This window comes from Podarcis filfolensis (assembly GCF_964270895.1).
Source record: "Podarcis filfolensis genome assembly, chromosome: 3".
Classification (NCBI taxonomy): Eukaryota; Metazoa; Chordata; class Lepidosauria; order Squamata; family Lacertidae; genus Podarcis; species Podarcis filfolensis.
The window spans coordinates 40,914,282-40,931,577 of NC_139606.1; the positions used below are offsets into that span (position 1 = coordinate 40,914,282).

General features: G+C 43.4%; 1 protein-coding gene and 1 long non-coding RNA gene across 2 annotated transcripts in view; one reads left to right on the forward strand and one right to left on the reverse strand.

Moving 5' to 3' along the window:
• The window catches only part of LOC310760153, a 146,248-nt gene that overhangs the window by 81,051 nt on the left and 47,901 nt on the right, over positions 1-17,296 (reverse strand). The gene's annotated exons all lie outside the window — the stretch shown is intronic.
• Positions 12,395-17,296, forward strand: part of SH3BGRL2 (SH3 domain binding glutamate rich protein like 2) — a 28,899-nt gene continuing 23,997 nt past the window's right edge. Inside the window, exon 1 of the mRNA XM_083608155.1 lies at positions 12,395-12,670. Coding sequence (XP_083464281.1) covers positions 12,626-12,670 — 45 coding nt within the window. The 5' untranslated portion in view covers positions 12,395-12,625. The remainder of the gene's footprint in view (positions 12,671-17,296) is intronic.

Below are 17,296 nucleotides of genomic sequence, written 5' to 3' on the forward strand. Positions count from 1 at the left end.
AAGGAGCCATGGCTTCCCCCAGAGAATTATGGGAGCAATTCCTCTCCATAGGGAATTTTGGGAACTGTAGTTCTTCTGAGGAGAACAGGGGGTGTCTCATAAACCACTCTCTGCACCTCTGGCAAACTACAGCTTCCAGAAGTTCTTTTTCTGGGGGGAAAGCTATGACTTTGGTGCCATAGTCAGTACTTTTTCCTCTAAAAAAATGTTCAGGGGTACTCTCATTTTGACTCGGGAAAATCACAATTTGATAGTTCAAATAAATACAGCGAAAAGACAAAGATTCACAAAATGTTTAGGGGTATTCATGTCCCAGCATCCCCCCAGAAAAAAAGCACTGGTCATAGTGCTTTAAATATATGATGTGGATGTGGCCATGATTAGGAGTGAGCTGTAAATCTGGTATTATTTCTAAAGTGCCTTGCAGGGCAATTCAATCCAGTCATTTGTGGTTTTGAATTGAGATCGTGAGTGTTTGTTTGCACTTTGTGTGTTAACTAGGTTGCCAATGCCACAATGTTTGAATTGCCACCAACACTGTCTTGGTCATTGTAGCTATTCCCTTTCAGGAAGTAGTTGTTGTCACTTTTGTATTTCATTTTCTTCTGATCTCCAAAACACCCCCTGGAAATACATATCCAGTTGTGTCCTTGGTGTCTGGCATGTGTTTGTACATAACTTGAAAAATTCAAATTTTCCTAGCTAAGCTTTGTACGTTTTTACACTTGTACGTTTTTACACTTAGGTACAGCAGTATTAAGTGCTGAGAGAAAATCTCTGGTAGCAAAGTATTATCACTAGATGTGATAATGTATTGTCACTCACACTGGAGGACAGATGGAATCTACATATGTGAAATAAATAACATATATCGTCTAAGGGGATATACTAAATGAATAAGTCCAAACAGGCATATTATATGAATGTAAAAACTACATTTGCCATAATCATAACGTAACTGATTTTTAAAATGCTACCTTATGCTTCATATTCCATATTAACAATATTTACATATGAGTCAAATGGCAGGGAAGAAGCCTGAATGGCTTTTTAATGTCATGTATAAAAGCGCCCATATTTATTTTGTTATATTGAAGAGGCTCATAACCATTTAAAACTAGTAGAATGGCCTTAAGAAAAAAGCATACAGAAGATAGGAGGATTAAACAAGAAACCAGAAGACAAACTATTAGTATCAAAAAATTATATTAGATTTAGACAGTGTTGAATGGAAAGTAGAAGCAAACCATTTTAAATTGCAGTGCAGGTTTTACATTTTAATTAAATGATCAGAAAATATAAAGGAACCAGTAACCCTAGTCACAAAACTCTTTGCAAATATAGATTTAGGAATACATTTACATTGTTGATAATACTGCCAATTCCTAGCTGGATTACAGGAAGTGAAGGCAGCCATAGGCAAATCTAATTGATCTTTGACTAAGATTGAATCAATCATTTGTTTTTAGCAAATGATAAAAAAACTAAACTTCCTTTTTTGAAATGTTGCCAGCTTTCAAAAATGAAACAATCACCCCTGCCCTTCACACCCCATATTTGTGAAATCAGAAGCTAACTCTCCCTCAGAGAATCCCACTGAATTTCACATGCAGGGCTGCCACCAGAATTGAGTGCTGCCAATGGACCCTGACCACAGGGCAAGATTAAAACATGCTGAGGCCCTAAACTATGTCATGTTTAAGAGGCTCCATAACATTACCAAAAAATGTGTATTATTGTAACGAAACGGACAATGAAAATACAGTGGTACCTCGGGTTACATACGCTTCAGGTTACAGACTCCGCTAACCCAGAATTAGTACCTCGGGTTAAGAACTTTGCTTCAGGATGAGAACAGAAATCGTGCTCTGGTGGCGTGGCGGCAGCAGGAGGCCCCATTAGCTAAAGTGGTCCTTCAGGTTAAGAACAGTTTCAGGTTAAGAACGGACCTCCGGAATGAATTAAGTACTTAGCCCAAGGTACCACTGTAGAAAGAACAAATTTTTATACATTGATGCCCAAGAAAATCTGCAGCCTAGGGTGGCACTCCTAGTCAATTAACTGGGCTAAAAGCCCAAGTGTGGCTGAGTATTGTACCAGAGAAAGAACTGTAGCATGAAATCTAGATGGGCAGTAAGGTGTGGGATGGACATTCCAAGAGTATTAGGGGTAATAGACAGCCCAGGGTAAAGGTGGAATAAAGCTGTAAGACAAGACGTAGTAGCAGGAGATGAGGATTGGAACTGGAAAACAGGTAGCCAAAGGCCCTGGAGCTTGGAAGAGTAGCTCCAAACTTAAGGTTTCTCAAACTGGAGAGTGGAAGAGATCCAGAATGTGAAAAGGTATCTCACTTAATTACTAATGTGGTGCATCAGCTTGGCCAATGGTCAGGGATGATGGGAGTTGTAGTCCAACAATATATGGAGATAGGGCACCATGTTGGTTATCCCTGATTGTCTACAGCCTGTAGAACCAAGACATCCATTTTCCTATTTTCAGATGCCAAAACTGAATGGATGAAAGGGCTTGCAGCTCCTGAGCTGTTAAGAGTGTTCAGGGCTTGAAACTCAAGACACTTAAGATGGTGGCCTTATGTTGGCGGGGTGGTTGCCTCATGCAATCCCGATCATCAAAAATGGTGGATCTGCTTCAGCCTTCTGTCTCTGGCAGTGGCCAACCATAAGAAGTTCACAAGCAAAGCATGGTGGCATCAATAAATATTTAACTGCTAGTCCAGTAGATCAAGGGTTGGGAACCTTTACAACCTGAGGGCCACATTCCCTTCTGAGTAACCTTCAAGGGACCACAAGCCAAAAGGTGAGTGGGGCCAGGGGTATAATACGTAAAATTAATTGAAAGGTGGGGCCTGGGGTGAAAGGATGTAGCTGGAGAAGATGTGTGGCCTGGAGAGAGTAGCAAGGGCCAGATAGAGAGGTTAAGGTTTCCGAACCCCTGTGGTAGATAACATATTCAGGCCTCTGTCTTTTTTATTTAAGGGAATGGTGTAGGAAAAAACGTCTCACCAGTCTCATCAGTAGGGCTCACTTTGAGGATGGACACTGCCTGGGAAATGCCGCGTTTTAGGAGGGGTCCCACAGCTAGTCACCAGAGTGACCTGGCTGCCCTGGTGATGTCCAGTCTCAGATCACCTTTTTGCTGGTGACATTCCCCACTGTTTTTGATTCATCCGCTCAGATGCAATTGCATAGTTTTATAAACAAGGGCATTTTTTTATTACTTTTATTTCCTGCTGCATAAGATGTTCAGCTGCTGTCGGCTTTCATAGCGCTGAGCTATTTGCAGCTTCCTCACAGGATTTTCCAATATATCCTCCTGACAGCAACAGCAGCAGAACTGCTCCTGTCACTACTGATATCCCTTTTGTACTTTTTGGCAGGCAAACATGGATGAGGCTCCTGTGAGCTGAACAGTGTTCCCACAGCATATCAAGGCATCAGAATTTGCATCGCCTACAGTGAATCGTAATTTACATTCAAGAAATAAGGCTTTCATAATCTGTGAAATTTTAAGCCTTGCAAGGGAAAGCGCCTATCTCTCTCTCTCTCTCTCTCTGATACACGCACATATCACTTTCATAATTTTGCATTAATTATCATAATTTTGTTTCATGTCCTGGTTTTGATTTTGATCTCTCTTCAAGTTTTCTTTTATTTAGTGCATTTAAGATGTTGGACAACTAGAGAACAAAAACCAGTAGCACGCAGTATACATAATGGATGGAATTCAATAACTTATTCAAAGTAAATCCATCAAAATTAGTGAACATGCCTAAGCTAGGTCCACTAATTTCAGCGTGGCTAATCTGAGTAAAAGTTCGTTGAATTCCACACTATGGAAAATGAGTCATTGATTAATATTTTTTTTAGTAGGGCTTTAAACTGTGTATTAATTGTGTTGACTTTGATATGTAAAAATAAAACTTACCAATTAGAGAATAGACCTATGTAGATCAACATGATCATGATTAGTCTGACCAACACGCAAGAAAGATGGGTTGGGATCACATCATTTGATTCCATCCCTTGCACTCAAGATTTTGTCACCCCAGAGGTTTTATATGATTTGATTTAGCTTTTATTGTACAACTTGTATCCTGAAAAAAAGTGGAAGTTATCAATCACACATACAGAGCCTACATATATCGATGTGTTGACATTTTGGACCCTTATGACAATGAGACTTTGAACGTAGTATGGGATAGGGTTAGTAGGCTTGATCCTGACCTCCTCCTCCTCTTACCCTGCCCTCAGATCAATCATTACACAGATAAAATGTCTGCACATGGCTGCTGAACCTACTTCTCCAAGGTTTTCTGTTAAATTTATCTGTTCTACCACATTTTTGTCCTCACAACAACCCTGTGATGTAGCTGAGGGTGATAGTAATTAGCCCAGATACTGAGCTTCATGGCTGAATGGGAATTTCAACCCAGGTGTCCCCAGTAGTAGTCTGACACTTTAAACACTACACCACAAAAGGGGTACAGAGGTCCTTTCCTATCTCTTTCTGACTTGCGCTATATACTTTCTGAACCACCATTTCCTTTCTCCTCAAGTCTAGTGACCATTAAGGATATAATTCTGCACCTAAGTTTGTAGCAATGAGGGGACTCACAGACGTATCCTCCTCAGTTTAAAGGAACAACAGAATCATTGTGAACACCACTGCAGTTGTCTATGAATCCTCTAAGTGGAGCCTTAACACTGACTCAGGCAATGATTATTTGGCTGCAAATTCAACTGCAGGAAAACCTAATGTGGTTGTGTATGGCAGTAAAATCCATATTAGCGATAGAAGCCCATTTCACAATGTGTTTTTAAAAAATCTTCCTCTTTTAGGTGATTGACTATATTAAGAACCATAATCTTAAGAAAATATATTTAATTCACTAATTTTGTGAGCTAATTTTACATTTGAATAATAATAATAATAATACTAATAATAATTTTTTATTTATACCCCGCCCTCCCCAGCCAAGGCCGGGCTCAGAGCGGCTTACAAGCAATAATAAAAACAAGATGAATGATTACAACTTAAAAACAAAAATAAAATACAACATTAAAATAATGGAACATTAAAATATTAAAATGTAGCCTCATCGCAGGAGGAGAAGGAAAAGAAAAAAGAAAGAGAGGGAGGGAGGGAATCAAATTGGCTCCAAGCCAAAGGCCAGGCGGAACAACTCTGTCTTACAGGCCCTGCAGAAAGAAATCAGATCCTGCAGGGCCCTTGTCTCATGAGGCAGAGCGTTTCCCCAGGCCGGAGCCAGAGTTGAAAAGGCCCTGGCTCTGGTTGAGGCCAATCTAACTTCCTTAGGGCCTGGGACCACTAGGGTGTTGTTATTTATGGACCTTGAGGCTCTCCGTGGGGCATACCAGGAGAGGCGGTCCCGTAGGTACGAGGGTCCTAGGCCGTGAAGGGCTTTAAAGGTCAAAAGCAGCACCTTAAATCTGACCCCGTACTCCACCGGGAGCCAGTGCAGCTTGAAAAGCACTGGGTGAATATGCTCCCATGGCAGAGGCCCCATGAGGAGCCTCGCTGCAGCATTCTGTACCTGCTGAAGTTTCTGGGACAGCTTCAAGGGCAGCCCCGCGTAGAGTGAATTACAGTAGTCAAGCCTGGAGATGACCGTCACATGGATCACTGTGGCCAGGTCGGGGCGGGAAAGGTAAGGGACCAACTGCTTGATGCGGCGAAGGTGGAAAAATGTCGCCTTGGCTGTTGCTGTAACTTGCGCCTCCATGGAAAGGGAGGCATCAAGGATTACACCCAAACTCTTAACGGAAGGCAATGGCACTAATTGGGCCCCCGCAAGAGGAGGGAGTTGGTCTAAGTATTATGTATTATTCAACTAAGTTGAATAAGTATTATGTATTCTTTTATTATGATTTAATAAATTTGTATGCTTCCCTTCATTACAGAGCGATTTACAACATAAAAATGCAAAAATGAGAACACAAAATACATAATAAAACAAACAAGCAGGCCAATAACTCCCCCCCAAACACATTTAAAAAGCCATTAAAATTTTAATCAGGCGAAGCTCTGGTTAAAGAGAAACATTTTTCACCTGGTGCCTAAAGATATGTAATGAAGGCACCAGGCAAGGCTTCACAAGTGGGGAGCCATTGCAGAAAAGGCCCATTCTCGTGTGGCTGCCCTCTGGACCTCTTGTGGAGGGGGCAGATGAAGAAGGGCCTCAGATGGTGATTGCAGGGTCCAGGGCAGTTCCTATGAACGGTCCTTGAGTTCTCTTATTTGAAAAAGCGGTTGTTACCTTTTGGGTGTCATCAAATATATAGTATTATATTTAAATTCTGCAGCAAATTTTCTTATTACACATTTCTTTCCAGCTCTCCAGCTCTCCAGATGTGTTAAAAGTGTCTTCACCTTCAATTTATGCATTCCCAATACAGTGGTACCTCGGGTTAAGTACTTAATTCGTTCCGGAGGTCTGTACTCAACCTGAAACTGTTCTTAACCTGAAGCAAACTGTTCCTAACCTGAAACTGTTCTTAACCTGAAGCACTATTTCTGGGTTAGCAGAGTGTGTAATCTGAAGTGTATGTAACCCGAGGTACCACTGTATTACTTTTTATTTGCACGGGTATTTACTGATTTGTTGTTACACGTATACACACTCTCCCACCCCAGCTCTTGTAGCAGCTAGATTTGACACATTTTGAGCCTTCTAACTTGATTACTGCTACTGATTGCTCCTTGATGACTGCTACTGAAGTGGAAAATTCTGTAGATTCTTTCTGTGGAAGAACACCACATTACTACTGTAGATATTTCTTTGAAGCAAAGAGAGTTTGTTTTCTTGTTTTAAACATTGTTGAAGTAGTTCTTGGATTTTATTCGCTGCTCCACTGATTGCTGCAGCTTCATGTTTTTGTTTTGCTGCTTGATGAATGTTTCTAAGTAACTAAATGTTTTTAGTATTTTAACTGTTTGAAACTGTGTTACTGTGAAGTTTCTTTACCTAATACTGCGTAACAACAAACTAGCTAAACATGCCGTCCCCCACTCCATAGAAATCTGAAATTATGAACATGCTGCAACCATTAAGACAATGCGATCCTCACATACATATCTACACAGAAGTAAGCCCCATTGAATTCCACTTAACTCCTTCCTAGGTGAGTGTGTATGAGACTGCAGTCTAAATCCCAATGCCTTTGCAGAGAATTCGACACTAAGGCCACTTCCAGACCACCTGTTTTTGTTCATAGATGTCTTACCTTACCTTCACTATAGGATCCCAGGGCAGGTTGCAACAACAGAAACAGTTCAGTGTAAAAAGGACCAAGCAACCAAACACAACACTCATCCTGATTTGTCAGTTTCTGGAGGGCGGAGGAAGCAGGTTTGTTGTTTAAAAGTACCAAATCCACTTTTCCTGATTGTGTGATTGAATCTTACCCACAAAACGGCAACAGTCTGGATGTGCACCCAATGTTGTTCCCTCCAGATGTTGTTGAACTACAACTGCCATGCTTCCCCAGCTAAGGAAGGCACACAACTGGTAGTAATTCCTTCTTGTCAAAAGCAGTAGCTGCTAAGGTGCCCCGAATGCATATGTGCACATGCTTCTAGTCTCTAGACCAGGTCTGTGCCCTGCAGAGCAGTTGCAGCAACAGTGGGACCACATACATCATCTTATGTATCCTCATCTGATGGTACATAACAAACTATGTACGCACCCAACCTGAGGCTTCTCTTATATGGAAGCCATGGCTGCGCTTTCCTCTTCAAGCCCCTCCTGATTCTAGGAGACATTGGGGTGGAGGATGGCGGGGATTCGACTGGCCCATTCCTCACCTGAACAGTCTTTTCTCCTGCCTCTGACTTGTCCTGCATGCCCACCTTTGTCTCTGACAGCTCTGACCCTTACTTTCTCCATTTCCCTTGCAGGCAGCACAAACCCCATAAACTGCTATCCCCCTCTCGTGCATCAGTTGCCTGACTGGCCCCCTGTCTCCATCACATGCTCGTCAAGAGCCCCGGCGGTCCCTGACATCAAAACTTGTGTTACACAAGAAGTGTAGTTTTCCTAGCAAAGAATCATATTTGAGAGATAATCCTGGTCTGTTGCGAGGAGCCAGGGTAGAATTATCTGGCAGCTCTGGGGTGGAGTATGTGGACTGTTCAGTGTTAGTAAAGAGCAAATTTGCTGAGACACTGAGGGAGCCAAGATAGGATTTGTTGAGTAAGAGGAAAAGTTAGTAGAATATGATAGGTTATGAGTGTAGTCTGGAAAATCAGGAAGGTCCAGAAATTATACTGCATTTAATGCAACAGGGTCAAACTGGAGCAAGCACTGGGTTTGAAGACAACTTATGAAAAATCAACTGCTTCCTGATGGCAAAAGGAAACAAAAAAAAGATGCTTTAAATAGCACGTTTATATAATTCCCTCTCTTTTAAATTGTGTTATCTAATTCTAATTACACTGGTTCCTTACGAGTCTTTCTGTATTACTTTGTATATTAGGAATGGCATCATGCAGTTCTGTCCTGTGTCTGAACTTCTACTTAGCTTGCAGTGGACTGCAGAATGAATGAATGGTTGGTGAGTTACATTTCTGACCCAAACATGTAGGCTTCCCTTTGTTCTCTAGCCCTCCTTGCAGCCTGCATGTGGCCTTCTAGGCTCCTTCCAGATGGTATTTGTTGACGGCCTTTAACAGTGGCAATCCATAGGATATCTGTTTCACCCAACGTATGTCTATTGATTGTTATGAATACTGCAGGTGACAGAAGGCTCCACAGATGCCCTTCAGCGTTTGACAGAGGTGAACTTTTCTGCTCTGCAGACCCTTCCACTGGTGATGAATCAGTTGTAGGATTTATTTAGGCAGTTTGGTATTTATTTTGGGGGTGCTAGACTGATTCTTTCCCCCCTTTTATTGTGTAATCTGTTTCTAAAGATAGCTTCCTCCCCTTCATGCTCATCTCAGTTGGGAAGCCTCTTGTGCTTATGGAGGCTCCTGGCACAACTTAAAGCCCTCATTGGGCACAGGTTTAACTTCTCCTGGCCCTACATAACAGTAACAACCGAACAGGGCTGAAGTGTACTGCTAAAAAAGAAAAAAGGACAAGCTCCTCCAAACTCTAGGTCTGGACAATATCTTTATTGGGGCCAACTAAAATTTCACAAAACGGTGGCAAGCTTTCTGAGTTCTCTAGAACTCGTTAATCAGGCAATATGTTACAAAAAGGAGAAGAGGGGAGGGAAAACAAAACAAAAAGTATACGAATTAGGCTGGAGGTTGTAGCCTGTAGGCTTAGTTCCAGGATAGCAGATCACCCCTAAAGTTGCATGTGCACTAATACACTGCCCCCCTCCAGTTTGAAATTGTTCATGCTCTTCCTTAACATGCTGGCTTCAGTCTAGATTGATTCTAGATCCTGTTATCCAGAAGAGAGAGAGAGAGAAGAGGAGTTTGGATTTGATATCCCGCTTTATCACTACCCGAAGGAGTCTCAAAGCGGCTAACATTCTCCTTTCCCTTCCTCCCCCACAACAAACACTCTGTGAGGTGAGTGGGGCTGAGAGACTTCAAAGAAGTGTGACTAGCCCAAGGTCACCCAGCAGCTGCATGTGGAGGAGCAGAGAAGCGAACCCGGTTCACCAGATTACAGGTCTACCGCTCTTAATCACTACACCACACTGGAGAGAAAGAGTGGTGGTTACTTGATATGCATTTAAAACCCCTCTCCTGGACTAGGTTCTCCATGCTGATTTTTTCCTGAATACGCCCCAAGTGAACAAAGAAGGAAGTGTGATTGTGATCTTGGTAAACATCCACCCACAACATCATTGGGCAGGGGTGAATACATTCCCGACATTGCCAGGACTGCCTATATTTGTTTTCCTCTGTTTCCAAATAGACACACTGAGGAATAAGGCAGAATCAATCTGCAATGAGCTTTTATTATCAGAATGAAACCAGTTTCTCAAAAAGTACGCTTTGGGGCCAAAAAAATATGCAATGGATCAGGCACATCCAACTCCCAAGAGACTGAGATCTACTCCCAGAGTTGTTGAGCTTTTTTCCGGAAGGATTGCAAAGAGTTGCTGAGCCTTTTTTAAGGTATAAAAAAATAAATTGCTCACCATGAAACCTGACGCAACAGAGGGACAGAGCAAGAGGGGCAGGGGGTGGAGACAGTCACTCCTCTTTTTTAAAAATACAGTGATCGAGAAGGATCCCATGATCGACCGCAATCTACCAGGATCAACCGGTGATCAGCCGGTTGGACATGTCTGCAATAGGTCTAAATCAGGGGTTCCCAAACCATGGTCCACAGACATTCTGGTAGTTCATGGGAGGTCTGTAAAAATACAATTAAAAATCAACCCACACCTAGAACAGCACATTACAATCGTTACAAGAGGCTGAAAAGTAATTGAGTGGTCCACCAAGACCCTCAACAGTTTTCAAGTGGTCTGGGGGGGGGCGAATTTTGAGGACCACTGTTCTGGATTGTTTATGGGCTACATAGGAAAAACAAATAGTCTCCACTGATTCTCAAATCAACTGATTCTTCTCGGATCAAGAAGTAACGGCTGTGCCCCATTTTTGAAAACATAAAATCTGGCTTGTAACCCAGATCCGTTCTACTCCTTAAAAACAAAAACACAGCTGTTCCTGGTTAGACAGGCAGCAGAAGTAAAGAGAAACCAGGCAGGCTTTTTATTGGCAAAGCCAGAGGTTAATTTTGTGGGAAATTGCTGTCAAACATAGCTAGCAAGTGTAGGGCTAGTTAAAGTATGAAGGGGTTAAGACCACAGAATTGTATTCCTAGACTCAACTTGGTCACGCCCCTCACCTAGAAGGAAGTTAACTTTCCTTCTTTGCTTGTTCTCTTTCACCATGTGACCTCACTGAGGTAGGATGAGCCTGAGCTTGCTTGCTACAGGCTCAGAGCATGTGCTTAGAGCTATTGCACTGTATTTTGTATCTCAGGATTTCTGCCTCTGTTGACTTGCTGCTGCCTGGATAAATGCATGAACCCTGACCCTTGGAACTTTGTAAGTATAACATTTTAAAACTTACAAAGGTATGTAGTCTGTTCAGTACTAAGAGGGGTAGAAATGGAGAAGCTCTGCTAACAGACTAAACATAATATTAAAAGGTCTAACAACCTATATTCATCACACTTCATTCTGCTGCATGATTCTATGATTTTAAAACTCTGCTGGGGGCTCTCTCTTGCAGGAGTGTGTGTTTAGCTCTGTGCTTTGATTCTAGGAATCCAGCCAATTCTTGTATTAGATACCCCACATGGGCGAGCTATATAGGTATTTTCCCCACAAATTTTGCATAAATACATATATTTAATGAATAAAAGATTATTCATTAAATATGTTGCTTGGAAGACATATATAGGGTTGCCATATTTCAAACAGTGAGCTTGGGGGAGGGGCAAAAAGGGGACAGAGCAGAGGGAGGAATGCAGTGGCCAATGGAAAATCAGCAAACACGATACTACCGCTGTCCAGATTTTCCCAGACATTTTGCCGATTTCTGCCCAGACTGCTGACTGCAATATTCTGGATATAGGACATGCAAAGGCAGGTGATGGCTGAGTCGTTAAGCAAACAAAGGCAGGGATATGTACCATTACCCATTAGCAGAGACTCTGTACAGCAGAGAGGTGGCCTTCTAGCTGTGTGTTAGCAAAAGTTGCGTTCAGGATTGCAGTTTACCAGATGTTAGGTAGAGAAGAAAAGTTGCAGTCTGTTAAAGGCAGCAGGCTGCAGAGGGGGAGTCAGAGCACAATGTGGGTTGGCAGTTTGAATTGGAGGCTGCAGAAATGGGAGAAACATTACCTTCTTGGAGTGTAACACTGGAAGCCCCTCCATCATAGGCTCAGGTTGTATATATGGGTAAATAAACCACATACCATAAAGACACCGCAGTCTCTGCCGTGCCTCATCTCCAAAGGTAGCACAAGCCCTGTGCAAGTGCATTGACCCCTGAATCTCACACAGCTTGGAGACTGCAGTGGCAGGTAACAAGACGGTGTTTGGAAGGCATATATAAATTGCATCTGTGTAAAGGATTGGGAAACAATCTGTCAAAGGGGTCAATTAAAAACGAGGCAAAAGGTAACAATGTGATGATTCTTACATGAAATAGGGTTAGACCTCTCTCCAGCCTTTGCTCGCTGGCTTGTCTTGGTTTTAATTGCTAATCTTTTGAGTAATGAAGCGATGACGCAATGACTCAACACAGCTACCTCATAACATTTCACGACTGGGGTGGGGTGGGGAAAGGGCGTTTCCAGGCAGTCACAGGACTCCATTTCCCAGAGATCCCCGCGCACACCTTAACCCCTCCCTGCCGCTCGCTCGCTCGCTTTTATCTCCCGAATCCCGCTGCTAGCAGAAGCCACAACCTGCTTATCTGGGCGCGCTCGGGGTGCGCTTCAGCAGGGCTGTGTGTGGGCGCGCGCGCGGCTGCGGCTGAAGCCCGGGCTGGGCAATTGCGCCCGCCTCACCTTTCACTCGCTAAGCCGCCGGGGCAAGAGAGAGGGGTTGGCTGGCGGTGCGCCTTCGCCCGGGCAAGAGGCGAATGTAGGCAGGGAGAGAAGATGGTGCTCCGAGTGTTCGTCGCTTCCCTCTCGGGCTCCGTGACGGTGAGTGGGGGAGAAGGGGAAAGGGAGGGCGAATGAAGGCAGGCGGGAGCCGCCTTGCGCTGCGCTCCTGAGGGGACTTCCTTGGGGAAAGCCCCGCGGGCGACTGGCGGCTGGTCCCAAGGGGGACGCTGCGTCCCCTCAGCGCCGAACCAGACGCACCAGAACCGCCGCCCTGCAGGTGAACGGAAGGAGGGAGGGGAATCCCCGAGAAAACCGTCTCATCGCCCCAGAGGTGGAGCAGTTCCATTGAATGGAGAGCATTTCGGGTTGCCCTATGGACGCTTCTGCGTCGCTCCCCGCGGAGGGACAGCTCTCTGTTTCACCTCTGGCTGGCCGAGAAGAAGGCGCTTGCTTTGGCTCACCCCGAGCTCTAGCGGCCCCTCTGGCACCCAGCCCTGCAGGACCTCCTGACGTGGTGCCTGGGTTTCTGATAAACGGGGCTTCTTTCCTTCCTACAAAAATAAGGCCAGGGAGACGAATCCTTCCTCCTTCCAACCAATCAAGCACCTCAAAATCAGCATCAGGGTTGCAAACTTGAATAAAATGTTTTGGGGGAGGGCAGGTAAGCCCCGTCCCACGTAATCGATCACATGATCTATACTATTTGAATGGCAATGCCCATCAACTTGTTGGGGGGGGGGGTCAGATATTTTATTTTTTGGGGAGTTGGCAAAGGGACCTCAGCCCTTAGGAGTTCGCTCCTGTGGTCTGAAGCGTTTTTGTCCCCTTTGGTCTCCAGCCCTGGAGGGGCCCCATGTGGTAGTAGTAGTTGTAATATGGCGATCTGGGTTTCTGATTTTGGACTTCTGTTTGTGAAAAGGTCAGGGAGACAGTTGGTTTTAAGTAAAAAGGGGGAAGGATTAAAGCACCTCAAAATCAGCACAGGATGATGAATGCTCTACTTGGGATGGGGAGGGGAGATGCACATAAACTCGCATGGCTTGGGGGGCTGTTGGATCTGCTCAGATTGCTGCACATCTAGACTGTGGTTCTATTCACACGTATTTGGGCGTAAATTGAAACTTGATGCCACAATGCTCTACTGGGTAAACATATAATCATCATGTGCAGTAAGGCAAATTTCATTAAGGCATTGTAATAGAAGACATTAAGAGACAGAAGAGGCAAAAATATTTACGTAACTGAACCAAAACGTGTGTGCTGAAATATAATTTATACTGACACATGCTGAACTGTTGAACAAAAACTTGTTTTCTTTCCCGGTACCATAAAATATAGACTAGTGTAAGTCAAAGACGTATGGTAAATATTAATGTCTGAGTCACTGCGATCCTAACAACTTATCTCCCGCTGTTAGATTTAATGAATAATATTGACACATGATGAACAAATGTGCTGCTTAACCAGTAGTAGATGGCTTTAATTAATATAAAGATTTTTAGGTCACTTAAAAACCTGCCTTTTAACTGGTTAATCAGTTTACATTGAGGTATACTTGTTTTTGCTGGAACTTCAATGGAAGTGTCTTTTGAATTTGAAATACTGAAGGAAGTGTAGCATGACTTGCAGTGTAATAGGCAAGAGGTGCAGCTTTTAGCTGGAAGGAAAGTCCAAGTTTACTATTCCCACCCCTCATTCATGTTATGGTAACACCCAAGAACGAAGACAGCCTCCTGTAATAGAACAGTGTCACTTGTAACTTACAGATGTCTCAATTTTAAAGTTGTTCCCTGCCATAATTGCCCCACTCCAAATCCTATACATGCGTACTTCATAGAATTGTAGAGTTTGGAAGGCACTACGAGGGTCATCTAGTCCAACCCCCTGCAATGCAGGGATTTTTTGCTCTCCAAGGGGCTCCCATGACCCTGAGATTAAGAGTCTCATGCTCTACCAGTGTCATTTGCCACTAAGACTTTCTCAGTAAATATGCTTATGAACTGCTTAAGCTGAATGAACTACTGATCCAAGCTTTCAGCCCTTGTTCATAGTTCCCTAGCCCATGACCTGTGGGAACCTATTCTGCACACCATCTTAAAATAGTCCTAAATGCTCAAGAAATTCTTTCAGGTTTCTGTGTTAGCACAAAATAAAATAAAATAAATTCAAGTGTCTTGTGGCACCTTAAAGACTAACTGTATAATTCTAACCATGTTTACTTAGTAGTAAGTCCTAATGAATTCAGTGAGATTTAACATCAGGTAAGAGAATGCAAGGCTGCAATACTAACTCCAGGCAGGAAAATCCAGTCCCTGGTTAGCTGGGCAGCCATAGGGCACGATGGAGCCACCGCTTCATCCACAGCCCCATCACTCATGCTAGCAGAGGTGGAAGGCAGGGTAGGTAAATGGCCGTGCTATCCTGGAGCTGGCACAGCAGTTGGGCTTCAGGGATCCAGCAGATTCCAGGATAGTACAACCACTCCCTGAAATGCCCCATTTTGAAGCTTTCCACAGACTACAAACAGTGAGGATCTTGCCGGCAGTATTTCTGCTGGCCCATTTGGTGTGCATCTATGCCACTCAAGTGATGCATCCCAGCCCAGTGCAAAAGAGGTTTGGGTTGAAGCTCTAGTGTCTAAGGTGCTGCAGGACTCATTGTTGGACTTAGGCTATGGACTGCAATACCTTAAGGACCACCTCTCCCCATATGAACTGACCCGGGCCCTGAGACCATCATCTGAAGCCTTCCTTCATGTGCCTTCTTCACAGAAGGTCCAGAGGATGGCAATATGAGAACGGGTCTTTTCTGCAGTAGCTCTTCATTTGTGGAATGCTCTCCCCAGGGAAGTTTGTCTGGTGCCTTCATTTAGGTGCCAGGCAAAAGTTTTCCTCTATAGCCTGGCCTTTGGCATTTAACTACATATAGCTTTTTAGAAGTGGGTGGGGTAAGATTTTTTAATGTGTTTCTCTTTCCTTTTAGTTTTAATGTATCTATGTGGGGTTTATTGTTTGCTTGTTTATTTGATTGTAAGTTGTTTTTGGTTGCCCTGAGCAAGAGAAAGCAACTAACAAATTTAATAAATAAGTAAACTTAGCTTGTATATCTTAGTCTGCATTCTTGCAACAGCACCAGTTTGGTATTAGTTTGATAATTTAATGGTCCTAGGGCCAAGCAAACTATGTCACATTGAAAAATTAAATAAATTGTCACAGTCATGTAGTAGTACTAAAATCAAATCAATATTTCTTCTGGCTTTGTGTTAGTGGTTCAAATGTCCTATATCTTTGCCTTGGTGTAATTGCTTTTTCATATAACCAGAGACAACTGCGTATCCATTTCATCTTGTAATCCATTTATCTATTAGGACTGGTAATTCAGATTTCTCTAATTCTGCTAATTCTGGTATCTGAAAAGGTAATTTGAAAAGGTAATTTGATTGTAGTTATTGATCCATACATGTTCTTGAGCAGACTTATTGGAGAGCTTCTCTGTGATGGCAATGAATTGTGCTTCAGTAATGCTGGTCCCAAAGAAGGGCAGTGCCAAAGAATGCACCAACTACCGCACAATTGCACTCATTTCACATGCTAGCAAGGTTATGCTTAAAATTCTACAAGGAAGGCTCAAGCAGTATGTGGACCGAGAACTCCCAGAAGTGCAAGCTGGATTTAGAAGAGGCAGAGGAACCAGAGACCAAATTGCAAACATGCGCTGGATTATGGAGAAAGCTAGAGAGTTCCAGAAAGACATCTACTTCTGCTTCATTGACTATGCAAAAGCCTTTGACTGTGTCGACCACAGCAAACTAAGGCAAGTTCTTAAAGAAATGGGAGTGCCTGATCACCTCATCTGTCTCCTGAGAAATCTCTATGTGGGACAAGAAGCTACAGTTAGAACTGGATATGGAACAACTGATTGGTTCAAAATTGGGAAAGGAGTACGACAAGGCTGTATATTGTCTCCCTGCTTATTTAACTTATATGCAGAATTCATCATGCGAAAGGCTGGGCTGGATGAATCCGAAGCTGGAAGAAATATCAACAACCTCAGATATGCAGATGACACAACCTTGATGGCAGAAAGTGAGGAGGACTTAAAGAACCTTTTATTGAGGGTGAAAGAGGAGAGCGCAAAATATGGTCTGAAGCTCAACATCAAAAAAACGAAGATCATGGCCACAGGGCCCATCACCTCCTGGCAAATAGAAGGGGAAGAAATGGAGGCAGTGAGAGATTTTACTTTCTTGGGCTCCATGATCACTGCAGATGGTGACAGCAGCCACGAAATTAAAAGACGCCTGCTTCTTGGGAGAAAAGCAATGACAAACCTAGACAGCATCTTAAAAAGTAGAGACATCACCTTGCCAACAAAGGTCCGTATAGTTAAAGCTATGGTTTTCCCAGTAGTGATGTATGGAAGTGAGAGCTGGACCATAAAGAAGGCTGATTGCCGAAGAATTGATGCTTTTGAATTATGGTGCTGGAGGAGACTCTTGAGAGTCCCATGGACTGCAAGAAGATCAAACCTATCCATTCTTAAGGAAATCAGCCCTGAGTGCTCACTGGAAGGACAGATCGTGAAGCTGAGGCTCCAATACTTTGGCTACCTCATGAGAAGAGAAGACTCCCTGGAAAAGACCCTGATGTTGGGAAAGATGGAGGGCACAAGGAGAAGGGGACGACAGAGGACGAGATGATTGGACAGTATTCTCAAAGCTACCAG